The 14047-nt window shown below is 47.0% G+C and overlaps 1 protein-coding gene across 1 annotated transcript in view; it reads left to right on the top strand.

The window, feature by feature from the left end:
* Nucleotides 1-14047, top strand: part of JADE2 (jade family PHD finger 2) — a 181412-nt gene that overhangs the window by 151775 nt on the left and 15590 nt on the right. Inside the window, exon 9 of the mRNA XM_027849039.1 lies at nucleotides 8986-9103. Within this exon, the coding sequence (XP_027704840.1) occupies nucleotides 8986-9103 (118 nt within the window). The remainder of the gene's footprint in view (nucleotides 1-8985; nucleotides 9104-14047) is intronic.

The raw sequence follows: 14047 nt of genomic DNA on the forward strand, positions 1-14047 counted from the left end.
CCCCCCCCCAAGAAGACTTTTTGAAGGATTTCACCTTCCACAACCACTTACCAAATATACTTTAGTCCATCAGCCACTTCTTCTGTTCTCCCTGAAATGTTCTGCTCACATGTTAAATTTTACCCAACTGTATACTCAACCCCATGCTCACCTAAGCTATAGGTAGACAACCTGCCATCAGAGGAATTACTCCCTTGAAGTCCAGTTAGCAAACATCTGTCTGGATTTGGGGGCATCTAATCCTTTCCATGTTTTTGGGAAATGATCATAGTCTCATGCCCAGAAGATTCATGCTACCCAGACACTGGGTGAGTCCTGCTGGCCACAGGGTGCTGGTCTGGGTCAGTCTGATAATCACTCCTTCCTGTACTCCCCTCCTCGTCTCATCTTAATCCAGGACTTTAAAGGAAACATTTCCTTGTGAGAGCCCACCCAATTCTCAAAGTACGGCTCCTCTTTTACCGCCCTGTCTTTGGCTTTGAGAGACTCTTGGTTCCTCTTTCTGCCACAGAACCAAGAAGTGACCTGGAAGAGGAGAGTTGGTGTCTTTTTCTCTGTATCAGTAAATTTCCTCTAAGAAACATAGTGGATAGGAGGCCAGCTTTGGAATCAACAAGACCTAGGTAGGTTCATGTCCACCCTCTGACCCATTCTAGCTGTATGACCCTGGCCAAGTCTCTTAACTTCTGCCCCCCAGGCAACTCTCTAAGCCTCCCAAGTTGCTGATCTTCACCAGTGGAAGGAATTTCTACATCAGGAAACCATAGATCCAGACCATGCCACCCCCCAAAAAAAATCATTCTGTTAAAAATGTTCACTGTCTTGCCCCACGCATTGTCATGAGATACTCCATGACTTCGCTGCTTCCAAAATAATTCTATAAACTTAGAAATTCATGTGTTACAAATGTGAGACTGAGACAGGTAACAAAAGGTATTTAAGGAAGAATTGTTTATTTCATACAGGAAACTTGCTTTGCTCCCATCATGCAAAAGGAAACTAATTTTTGGCAAAGGGGTAGAGTTGATAGTGAATGACACTTTAAAGCATAACTGTGAATATTCTGGATGTTTAGACTAGTAGCCCTTGGTACATGGCATAGGCACCCCTGGTCAGAATGATTCTACTTTCTCAAACATGCTGCAGGTCATTTCTTTGCATTGGTGGTCCAGGGCATCCACAGGTCCCTGAGGTTGAAGCCACTTGTAAAAATACTGCCACATTTATCCCTCACCTCAACAATCTTTTTTGGGGGGGGGGGGGCAATTGGGGTTAAGTGATTTGCCCAGGGTCACACAAGTCAAGTAAGTGTCAAGTGTTCGGTCTGAGGCCAGATTTGAACTCAGGTCCTCCTGACTTCAGGGCCGGTGCTCTATCCACTGCGCCACCTAGCTGCCCCGAAAATCTTTTCCATTGCCTAAAATAATACTATTAATTGTATTCAATTCAGTACAGCTTAAATTTTTTATTGTGTGTCTAATATGTGCAAGGTACAGAGACAGAATAAAAAACCATCCCCTGTAAATTCTGTTGGGAAAAGAGGGGATGCATCACTTAAGCAAACATGTAAATATGAGATAATTTAAAGAACAAGATAACACTAGCAGTGAAGCTGATTAGGAAAGGCTTCCCCAAAGAAGTGGCAACTGAATCAAGCTTTGAGAGAAGCCAAGAGTATTGTGAGATAGAGGTGAAGAGGGGAGCGAGTACATTCCAGGATGTGGAACAACCTGTATGAAAGCACAAGGATAGGAGATGGAGCACCAAGTTTGGGAGCCACCAACTAATCCATTTCAGCTTCGATGTGGAGTGTGTAAGGAGGAGTTAATAGTGAAATGTCCAGAATGTTATACTGGAGACAAACTGTGAAAGGTTTTGAAGGTCAAGCTAAGGAATTTGTTTTTATCTTAGTGGCAATAGGGAGCCATTGAAGATGCTTGATCAGTCACATTGAAAGACTTGTACTTTAGGAAAATTCTTTTGGTAGCTATTGGAAGATGAATTGGAGAAAAGAGAGCCAGGAAATCCCCTTGGGAGGCTACTGCAGTTATCCAGGCAACAGGTGATGAGGGAATGAACTGGCGTGTTGGCTGTGCGAGTAGCGAGAAGAGGGAAAATGCTAGAGTTGTTCTTTGTGTAGAATTGTCATGGCTTGGCAGCAGATCGGTGAGGGGGTAAGGGGTGAGGATGACTCTAAGACTGCAAACCTCTGTACTGGAAGGTTTGTGGTTTATTCAACAGAAATAGGAAAGTTTGGAGGAAGGATAGATTTAGAGAAAGAAGATAATGGATACTGTTTTGAACATGTTGAGTTTGAGGTACCTATTGAACCTTTAAGTGGAGAAAGCCATCAGGCAGTTGGTGATGCCAGACTAGAGCTCAGAGGGTTTCAGAGTTGTGTATGTAGATTTGGGAATCACCTACATTACAATGACAGTTGAACCTATGAGAGTACCCAGAGGGATGTTGTAGAGGGAAGAGAAGAGGGTCCATCCAGGTCAGAGTCTTGGGGCCAAATAAGATTAGGACAGAGTTACCAATGGTGACCAGGATCTAAAGGCTTTTCACATTTTGAGAGCCTTCCCCCACTATTATCCATGGCTTATAAAAATGCAGATTGTCAGGGCAGCTAGGTGGTGCAGTAGAAAGAGCTCTGGCCTTGGAGTCAGAAGGACCTGAGTTCAAATCCATCCTCATGATACTTAATAGCTGTGTGACCCTGGGCAAGTCACTTAACCCCTATTGCCTCACCAAAAAACAAAAAAAAAAAAAAAATGCAGATTGCCCAGGGAGAGGTCATTGCTTAAGCTTATATCGACTCAAACATAGATATTAAAATAGGAAGAGACCTTAATGATCATCTAATCTAACCCTGCATTTTACAGATGGAGAAACTGAGGCCCAAGGGAATGAGAGAATCTGCCTAAGGTCACTTAGTGATTTAATAGCAGGGTCCTTATTAGAACCCAGGTCTCCTGACTCCTCCATCCAGGGGCCTTTTCCATCCTTGATAGTTGTGGCACACAAAGCCCCATGGGAGAGAGTAGAGGGAGTGAGATCAGGCCAAATGCAAACTTTAGTGACTTCATCAATGACTGGCACAAGCTGGTCCTGCTGCCACTCGGATCCCCAGCCTCCAATCCATAAATCAGAAAGAGCATCATTCATCACATTCTCTGGCTCCTTCCCATTCCCTTTTGACTGTGCTTCTTAATCATTCCCACAGTGATGATGTGTATTGGTTATTTACATCACACATCTAGGAAGCGCTCATCCACAGAGACATTCGTGCCCATTCATTCCTTGAAAATGGGAGAACAAACCTGGAATCCTTTGAGCGTGGTGTTGTGCCCTGGCCCCTAAGGCAGAAGCAGTCCGGTGCTAGGTAAATGGAGATTAGTGTGATAGGCAAGGCCGCTTTGGCTACTGAGGCAGCAGGAGAAAAAGTGGAGCATGCTATGTCACTGTTAAGCCCCCAAAGGCTCCTGAGAGATTACAGCCAAGTACTGTTTGAAGGCTAACAAAAACAGGCTTGCCGAAGTGTCGGTGATTGGCAGGCAGGCAGGCTGGGAGAGGATTAGGCAGGAAAGGTGATTGTGGGGATGGGGGGAGGGTGCTGGAGAAGGGCATGTTCAGTCAGATGTCAGCATGCTGTGGAAGGGAGGTCTCCTCTTTGAACCCAGCTTGTTTATTCCTTTATCTTTGCCCCCTTCCTCCCATTCGTGGCCAGCATTCTGGCCCAAGCCTCCTTGCAAATAGGGTTTGCCAGAGGGGCAGGGATCTGGGGAAGGACTCCATGTCAGCCTGTATTAAATCCCACTGGACTGTCCCATCTTATAGTTAGCTCCGATTATTCACTCCTAAAAAATACTGAAATAAGACTTGGCCCTTTGCCTTCTCTCTTCAGAGTTGTTTATTCATAGCTGACAAAAAAAAAAAAAAAGACATCCCTTAAAGCCAGTCCATGACAAATGCTCTGGTGTAACTGAGCAACTGTGTCGTCTTTCCAGGCAAGAACTTTTATCAGGGATTCTATGTGTGTCTGTGTGTCTGTGTCTGTGTCTGTGTGCGTACATGCTCTGCCCCACAGAGCTCCGTTTAATCAGTGACTTCCTAGGACTAAGGGGCAGCTGGAGTGTTATTCCAAGAACTCGGCAACAGATGGTTTATGGGGGAGCTAGGAAGATCCGGGAGCAGCTTTGGAGAAAGTTTGCACATCGTTCCGTCCCTGGAGCTTGGGAAGGGTCTAGAGGTTCTACTTGACTGTGATCTGTATACATACACACACACACTTTTCCCACTAATCATACTAACATCCAGTATCCAGGACTGTTGGCTTCTTTCTCCCTGAGTTCTCCATTTTCTTGTGTGGAAACTACTAGGACTCAGAACTATGCCAATCATGCATCTCCTATCTGCCAGGGCTTGGTCGTCCCAGCTCCCAGAAAGCTGACCTTGCTGCCTGGCCATGGGACCCTGGGTGTACAAGCTCTTTGGCCCACTCCCCAGACAGGAGTCACCTACCCCTGCCTAGAACTCCCTCTCCACCCATCCAAGATAGAATCAGCTTGCAGGACTTAAACTTGGTCATGCTTTCCCCAGCACTCTGAACATAAAATCAGCATCAAAAGATCTTCACTTAGGGATCCATTCCTCATATGCTTCATGTACTCCAGTCTGCTCTTTTTTACTCACCCAGGGGCCTGACCACTCCCAGAATGATCCACACTCTTTAAATAATTTCCTAGCAGTAACTCTCTTACCTGTTATTTATCAATTCCCTCCTCACCTCCCAGGGTTTTGTTTTGTTTTGTTTTATTTTTAGTATGGAAAACAGAAATTGTGTTGAAGTCATCATTTGACAAGAGGAATTTACTGTAATAATGGCTAGTTATTATTTTTTACACTGTAAGTGCCAAAGCTTTAGTAATGAGGAAAGACATTAATAAAAGATTTACAAACTGTAAAAGTGTATGCAGGGGTGGAGACATAGCTATAGTCAGCAGCCCACCCCTGTGGCCTTCTGTATCCAGCTGTCTGCCTCCTTTCTTCCTCCAACCATTTTCAGCTTAGCATTTTCATGCTGTCTTAGCCTAAGAAGTAAAATCTCATTGCTAGACAAGAAGGAAAGTAAACCAGAGGTTTTAGCCAAGGGCTTCCCTTAATCACCAGTCAATCAAACATAGGTTTACTGAGTATTTACCAGGGACTATGTCCCCAGCTCTGTGATGCACCTTGACAGAGACAGCATAGGCGGGAGATTTGGTGATCCTATGAGCAGGTGTTTGTTTTTTAGAAATCTCACAGTTTGCTTAGAGAGATAAGATCCCACAGAGGAGACCAAGAATGATACCAAGCATTGTGTGCTAGGCACCAGGCTAAGGGCATATATGGTGCTAAGTGCCCTAGGAGTTCAGAACAAGGTGAGATCATTGCAGAGAAGAGCAGTCAGAGGACACCAGCTGGATACTGAAGGATCGGGACAAAGGTTTGGATAGGCTGATGGGAGAAAGACACTTTCCAGGTTGAGCGCCAACAGGAGTAAAGACACGGTGTGGCATAGTGTATGTAGCAGACCTGCCACAAATGCTCACTAGCTGTGTGACCCTTGGCAAATCCAGTCTGGGCATACTTAACAGTTCTATGACTTCAACAAGTCAGCGTCTCTGGACCTGAGTTTCTTCATCTGTAAAATCAAGGGCTAGACTCAACCTCTAAGGTTCCTTCCAGCTCTAAATTTATGATCCTATAAACCTGGTAAACATTAGAGGGAAGTTACAAGACTGGCTTAACTGGAACAGAGGGTGTATGCTGAAGTAGATGGGGTGCGAGTCAAAGTTGGACAGATAGAAGATTCAGCTCAGACTTTGTTGGTGGACATAAATCAACCAAAGAGCTTGGGATTCTGCACTGATGTTTCTGACCCAGTCCTGGTGAAACAAAGATGACAAGAGTTTACCGTAAGGTGGCGATGGGACTCATTGGATTGGATTGGATTGGATTGGATTGGATTGAAAGGGATTGGACCCTGGGTCATGGTTTCTCCCTCCTGCATCTTGGGCCTGTGGAAGCCGAAGTATTTGCTTGATCTCTGCAGTGGTGTTGACCTGCCCAAGATGTGGTAGTTTAGGTAACCTGTCTTCCCAGCAGAGCAGGCAGGTCACTTCCTGGGACTGGACTCACTACCCTTTACAGCGAAGCTTATGATTTGAGTCTCAGAAGAACTCAAGACAACTCTGATCAGTATCACCATCCTAATGAGGACATTCTGCTTGGCCTACAAGTCTCTCCTATAGCTGAGTAGGAGCTGCTATTCAGGAATCTTGTCTTGAGGGAACTGCCTAGGCTAGAGGCCAGGCAGTACCACAAGAACCAGGCAGAATGACAAAGGTTGTGATTCTTTATTCAGTGTGCTCCCTCCATCATAGCCAGGTGCCAGGGTGGACCAGTGGTTAGAGACCCAGGCTGAGCACTGTGGGAATAGACTTCTGGGCCAGGCTCCACCACTGAGTTTGCCACATTTCCCTTAAGAGCTATCATGTGGAAGAGGGAAGAGGCGAGTTCTGCTTGGCTTCAGCAGACAGCGCTGAGGCCAATGGTTAAAAGTTGCTGAGCAGCTGGTTTCAGCTCAGTAGAAGAAAGAACTTTATAACAATCAGAGCTGCCCAGAAATGCAGTGGGCTGCCTTGTGAGGCATTAGAGGTGTTCCAGGTGAGGCTGTATGCCACCTGTCAGAGTTGATGGAGAGGGAGTTTCTACACTGTGCAGGAGTATGGATTTTGTGGCTTCAGGAAGACGATGGCCCCTTCGAGCTCTGAGAATCCAGGATTTTGTGAATGGAGGCCCTGGATAGAGACTTCTCCCATTCCTGCAGACTTAACTCAGCTCAGCAGTTGTGGTTGGCACTTAAAGCATCTCTGGAGGGCCTCCAGTCAAGGGAATTTCTAGTCCCTGTTTGCAAATGTGACTGTGGGGGCAGCAGGACATGTTAGAAGTCTGTGGGCTCTAACCCCAAACCCTGGCCCTCCTGAGCAGGGTTCAAATAGTAGATATCAGCATTTTGTGTTTGACCTCCCCAATCCCCCTTGCCTTTTTCTGCCAGAGCCTGATCCTGACCTTCAGGCATCAATATGAATAGAAACATTTGAATGTTACAGCTTAGATCAGGAACCTTAGAGCAGGGCTTTACAAATACCTTGGGATCTCAGAACAAGTCCCCAAATTTAGGAGCCAGTTAAGGTTTTCAAGTGTGAAGGATGAAGGTAGGGAGGTAGGAGGAAGACAGCCTCTTGCCATAGGGCATTTGTTTCTTCATTCAAGTTCAGACCCAAACTGGAATCATGAGAACTCTTGATGGAAGCTCTTTAAAGTACTTGTTGTGGGGCACATAAACACATCTGGGCATGGGCACAAACAGAAGCCCTGGTGGCCAGTGCCCTGTCCTTTGTCCCTGACCCTCAAGTTAAGGAAGGAACAGAAGTAAAACCCAGTCTGGTGCAGTAGTGCCTGAGGAGCACCAGACAGGAGCCTACTGCAGCACATGAATAGTGTGGGTTGAGAAAGAACAAAATAAGACACTTCTGAACTGGGGTAAGGAGAGGCCCTGAGGGTCCAGACAAGTAAAGGAAAGCAGTTCCTACTGTCTGGGAATAAGGCAGAGATGTAGAGAGGGTTACCTCTGGAGGTGATTCCAGAATAAGGACACTGTGGAAGGGGCCATATGCTGGACAGACAGGGAGCTGATGAATTGGTGAATTAACAGCTTACCCCTGATTGGGAACAGGCTAAAATGAGGTTAGTTCTTCATAGCCACTGGTGTTGGATTGAGTTCTTAACGGTGGGGAAGGGGCTAGTGTTGCAGGAAAGCCAATAGCTGAGACTTGGAGGGGGGGGAGTTTGCTTCCTCCTGCGTCTCACCATGGATAGAAGAGGAGAGATTTGGGGTGTTCAGATGATAGTACTTACTCTCAGAACTTGGCGGTTTGGCCTCAGAGCAGAAGCACGTCAATCATCACCTCAGAGGATGCTTCTTATCTAAGTCGTGTGCCTTAGCCCCATTCCAGAGCTAAAGGAATGAGGTGAGGGACAGAAGAGGCTACTTACAGAGTCCTAGAAACTGAAGAATCAGCACTGATGGCTCAGCCCATCTTTCTTATTTTTTTTTTGAAGTGGAGAGCATTGGACCTTTGATTTCATTGGTATAGGGAATTCTGATGAGGAAATCCCCACTACCAAAGCAGATCTGCAACTTATGGTATAACCTGGGACAGTACCAGACTGAATGATAAACCCAGGGTCACACAGTCTGTCTGTGAGAGGCTGAACTTGAACCTGGGTCTTACCAGCTAACCTGGGTTCTGTATCCAGTATACTTCTCCAACACTATAGTTATAACGATTATTAGACAATAATCACAGTTAACATTTCTGTGTCACTTAAAGATCTGTAAAGTTTTTTCGTCACAACCCGTAAGGTAGGGTGCAATACACACTCCTCCTTCCCAGCTCCCCGTTTTGCAGATGAAGAGACTGAGACTCAGAAAGTCACCCATCATTCCACAGCTCAAGCAGATCAGAGCCAGAATCCCAAACAACTAGTTTCTTGGCTGGGAATTAACTTATTCATTGGATTGCAGGTTTGGAGGTACAAGAGATCATAGATGGCATTTAGTCTTAACCGTTTATTTTCCAGATGGGGAAACTGAGCTCAGAGAAGTTAAATGTCATGGCCAGAGTCACTCGGGTAAAAAGTGGCAGAGCTGAAATACAACCCCAGCCATCTAACCCCACACTGGCTTTTGTTATCATGCCCATGAGCATGGGGTAGATAGCTGGAGGCCAGGAGGAAGAGAAGGGCTGTGGGTGTCCAGGGTGGCCCTCAGGCAGTGTTTGCTGCCTTCCTATTTCTCAGTGACCCCCAGGGAACAGAAAGGGTAGTTCTCATAGTCACTCTGTAAGGTGGGAAATCTTTCTTGTGTCTCCTCAGGTTAGAAATCTGTGCTACATGGTGACAAGGCGAGAGAAAATGAAACACTCCATCTGCAAACTTCAGGAACAAATATTCCACCTTCAGATGAGACTTATTGAAAAGGATCTTTATCGAGGTAGGATCCCCTTCCTGGGACTGGAGATAGCTGGGTTGCCCTTTCCCAGGCTTTTGCAACCCTTACACAAAGCAGCAGTAGGCAGACAACCTCCTCCCACCCACATTCTCCCCTCATTCCAGTCTTGAGACTTGGTCTGGATGGTACCAATTGCCCTTAACTCTTGGGAGATCACAATATTTCAGTCAGTTGCAAATGTACAAATAGACCAAGGGATGGGGAGGTGGGAGATAGGCAAGACTGGGTAACAGGGTTCTCAGATTGGAAGGAAAGTTTCTTTATTATAAAGACATTTATTGAATGACTTCTCTGTGCTCAGGCCTATGCTTGACTCTTCTTTGGAGAGAATGGGAAGAAGTAAAGTTAGTCCTTGATCACAGGGAGCTCCCAATTTAGGGAGGACAGAAGAGAAGCACTCATGCCATGCTCTCAAGTGGCTCACAGTCTTCCTAGGAAGATGAAACACAAAATAGCTACATAGTATTATGTTAGTGCTAATTTGAATATAAAAAAGTGATCAGGTCTCTGGGATAGACAGTAAGAGCTTTGGGCAGGCAGAAAGGGGAGCAAGCAGTGTTGGTTTGAGTTTTTGGGGAAGGCTTCATAGAGGAGGCACAATCTAAGCAGAGCCTCGAAGGGCATGCAGGATGGGTTGGTAGAAATTTGCAATGCCTTCTGTAAAACAAGGGAAGCTACCAGCTCCCTGCTATCCCCCCCCCCCCCCACAGATTCCCTCAAGAGCATTGTTTGTGAGTAAGCCCATAACTGTTGGACTGTGCAAAACTGCCCCCTAGGGAGTGTCCAGGGTGCGACTGCTGGCTGGGAACTGCTAGAAACCAGTCTCAGGTGGTCCTCTGCTTGGCCAGAGGCAGAGCTCAGTGCTGAATTCCAAGAAGATTTGGGGAGGAGGGGTACAAAACTGTCTCCACTTTCCCTTCCTCAGTCTGTCTCCTCCCATCTGGATTCAGATGGCACACTCAGAGCAGTTCAGAACAGTGGGCCAGTGGGCACATCTGGGCTGGCAAACTGGAGGATCAGTTGTCCTGGCACCGGGACCAGTTTGCCTGAGGCTTGGGAGAGAATCAAAGGTTAAGCATCAATGTTTTGGCTTCTGGCTGCCATGTTCTTTGGGCTCTGACAGCTTGAGTTGTTTATAGCCCAGTGAGCCCCAGCCCCAGTGCCCCTGACAGAAAACAACCCGCCCAGTCAGTCTTTGGGATTTGGTTATATTGTCCTTCAGATACTGCTGGCCCGACTTATACCCTAGTCCCTCCCATCCTGCTCCAGAATTCTTTGAGTCTGGGAGTCAGACTTGGCTCGCACTCTTGCTAATTACCATCATTGTCTTTATTATTAATAAGCCTGAAATGCAGCAACAGTCAGCCAGCCAGTGAGGGAGGGAGCTCTGGGTCTCCAGAAGCCTGGTTGCCCCCACCCCCTTCCCCATCCCACAGCTCAGCCCCATAAGCTGAGAGCTGCAGAGCCCTTTTCCAGCATCTGGCCCCTTGGCCAGCAGCTCCAGCAGTTGTTGTGATTGTGGTCTGGACCCGTATCAAGCTGGGTCACATGGGCAGAGGAGGAGGTGGGGGAGAAGGGGAGGGGAGGGCTCGTCTCAGAGCTGTTGGGGACGGAGTGTTCTTTCACAGAGCTTGCCTCTGACTTGTTGAGTCCGAAAGCCACGTACATAGGGGGAGCTAGATGATACTGGCGCTAAAGCAGACCACCCTCCCAGTTCTCTGGGAAAAGCAGGCGGGGGAAGGGGGTGGGGGTTGAGGAGGGAGTTTGGGGGAAGGGCAGCGTCCCATAGGACACTGCTTTAATAGGGCAAACTTTCCAGGGACCACATTGAAGCTGGAAAGAGGGAGCCATTAGGAGAAGTTATTTGTGGCCTAGGTTGGGAAGGCTGAGAACAGGACAGCTGACCTCAGCACTTTCCACCTTCTGTGAAGCACAGCCTTTTAATACTAGCCACAGCCCTAAAAGAAGAGAGTAGAATCGTTACGCCCATTTTACATGCAGAGGAACTGAGGCAGGAGTGTAGACTAATTCAGGCTGGCTTTTTTTATCCCTCCCCTAGGCGTTTTTCATTTTATGGGGTGCCCTTCTGTCAAATACCCTAACACAAAGCAGTAGCACTTTTATAGAGGAATTTGAGTCATCAGCAAGAGGCTGGGAAAAGAGAAGATGTTTAGGGGCTTCGAAGCCCCTCATGCTATAGCTATTGTTACCAGCTGTGCCTTCAGTGGTCACCTAGTCCAAACCATGTCCCAAAAGAAGTATCCGTACTGCAGCATACCTGCACAGGGGTCGTTCAGCTTCTGCTTGAAGTGAGGGAGAGCCCACTGCCTCCCAAGGCAAGCACTTCCACTTTCGGACAGCTTTAATTGTTAGGAAATTCACATCAAGGCTAAACTTGCATCTTTGCCTCTTTTACCCCCATTGCCTGAGTTCCCTCATCTGCAAAGTAGAGGTGAAGGAAAGTTCAGCCCTGAGGGGAATCACCTGGTCTGAGTAGAGCAGAGTCAAGGTGAGTATCCCCCGAGAGACAGCTAAGACCTGTCCTTTGCCTTAATAAGAGCTAAATGTTTGGGCTCCATGAGTCCCTTAGCTTTCGATCATGGGAGAGAGCAAACCAGCACTATCCTAGGAAAAGCAAGGCCTGGGGCAGATTAAGAAAGGCATTTGCCTTGAAAGGTAGTCTGACATCAGCTCAGTACTGGTAGTCAGGAGACCTCAGTTAAGGTAGTCCAGGCTCTTCTTCTAAGTTACTGTGAGACCTTGGCTAAGTCCCATCCAGTGAAAGGGATTAGATGAGATGATTTGAGAGCCCTTCCACCTCTAACATTACCTAAGACATGGAATCATACATTTACAGCTGAAAGGAGCTTTTGAGGTCATCTGATCCAACCACCCCATTTTACAGATGAAGAAACCCAAGATCTGAAGAGATTAAGTGTCATGCCTAAGGTTATACAAGTTGTGTCAGAAAGAAATTGGAATCCAAATCCCTCTAACTGCAAACCCAGTGTCCTTTCTGCTGCCCTCTTCTGAACCATCCCTACCCCACTCCATCTGCAGAATTTCTTCGTCTTCCTGCATTTAACTTCTCTTTTCAGCTCTGCAGGCCTTTACTTAGCAATCCCAGTGGGGCCAGATTAAGGATGAGCAGGGAGGGCTGGTGGGCATAGGGGAATGATGGACAAAGGGAGATGTGCCCTGCCATAGTGGAGCTCACAATCGGGTCGGGAAGACAAGACACACGTAGAAAAGAATTAGAGAATAAGAGAGGAGTGTGTGGTGACAACTAGCATTTATAAAGCCCTTTAAGGTTCACAATGAATTTACAAACATTGCCCCATTTGTTTCTTACGAAAATCCTCCAAGGTAAGTTCTACAGGTACTGTTATCCCCATTTTATAGATAAGGAAACTGAGACTTGGTGGCTTGTCCATGATAATGGACAAATCCCAGTCCAGCTGAACTCCACCATACTTGCTCTCTCCTGGGTGAGACAGACATTCTGATCAAAGGTTCAAAAGTGTGGCAGTGAGTGTGGGGTGACAGAGGAAACCACCCTGTCTAGAACAGATAGTTCACGTAGGTGAGTGGTGGAAGATAAAGGTTGGAAAGGTAGGTTGAGGGCAGTTTACAGAAGCATTGAATGCCAGGCTAAAAGAGTTGGGCTTTATTCTAATGGCTTTAGTGAAAAGCACCTTTTCCATTAAAAACTTCCCATCTGAAGCCCTACACCTTGCTTGGGATGGGCAGCCTTCCAACCTCCAGTCAGTGCTTTTTGGACCAGAAATTCCTTCCCCACCCAAACCCCTCACTATCCCAAAGACTACCATGGCAGGCAGGCTACTTTTTCTTCTGCTTAGCCAAAGCAGAGAAAAGTTCTTTGCTGTTGTTGGGCTGGAGCTGTGGAAACACGCGGGCTGTTCCCTCACTTTGAGCTGGAGTTTCCCCTCTCCCAGGTCTCCTTCCAAACCTAGCTCAGTCCCAGGGGACTTGTCCCTGCTCGTTAATGATGCAGGCCAGGTTGGGAGGCCCTAGCTCAGTAAGGTGGTGGCTGACTGCTCCGTTATGCTATCATTCAGCCTGATTGGCACTGTTTGGCTCTGTTATTGTGATCAGCTGCATCATGCCAAGGTGCTGTGACTCCCAAGCACTCGAAGAAACATGAGTTATTGGGATGTTGCCCTTTCACATAGTCCTATGATCTCATCGTTTCTGGGTCTATGTATAGAATAAGGGGGTTTCACATCCCACAAACAGGCCTAGAGTCAGGATGGTCCCTCATGACTTGGCTCCAAATGATCTCGCCAGGCTTATTGAATAGGGCTCCCTTCGCACGCTCCACAAGCCAGCCGAAATGTTGGTTCCCTTGCTGTTCTTCAACACACAATGTTCCATCTCCCCAGCCTTTGCATAGGCTGTCTCCTATGCAAGAAATTCACTTCCTCCTCACCTTTTGTAATCTACTTTGCCTCCCGAGTTACCCCCTTTGGAACAGGCCAAAGTTACGTTTTCTTTTTAAGTGGAAGATCTCCACTCTTTCCAAGAAATTCACTTCCTCCTCACCTTTTGTAATCTACTTTGCCTCCCGAGTTACCCCCTTTGGAACAGGCCAAAGTTACGTTTTCTTTTTAAGTGGAAGATCTTCACTCCACTCTCGAGCCTGCCTGAGCTATCCTCCCACAAGACAGCCTGCAAGCTTCCATCAGCCTGGGCAGTACATTCTCAGCCCCACTAGCCCGCATCCTGCTCTTCTTTTGGAGATGAACATTTCTCCAAGCAGAGTCATGTTTTCATCTGCGCAGTCATTGAACTGGGTGAATTCCTGGTGTGGAGGAATTAGTTTAATGGTTTAAGAAGGGACCGGGACTGAAGAAAGATGGTGGTGGGGCTGTCCTGAGGAACCAAAGGGTCTAGAGGGGCACTGCT

Source organism: Vombatus ursinus, unplaced genomic scaffold (genome assembly GCF_900497805.2).
Source record: "Vombatus ursinus unplaced genomic scaffold, bare-nosed wombat genome assembly UNPS02007284.1, whole genome shotgun sequence".
Taxonomy (NCBI): Eukaryota; Metazoa; Chordata; class Mammalia; order Diprotodontia; family Vombatidae; genus Vombatus; species Vombatus ursinus.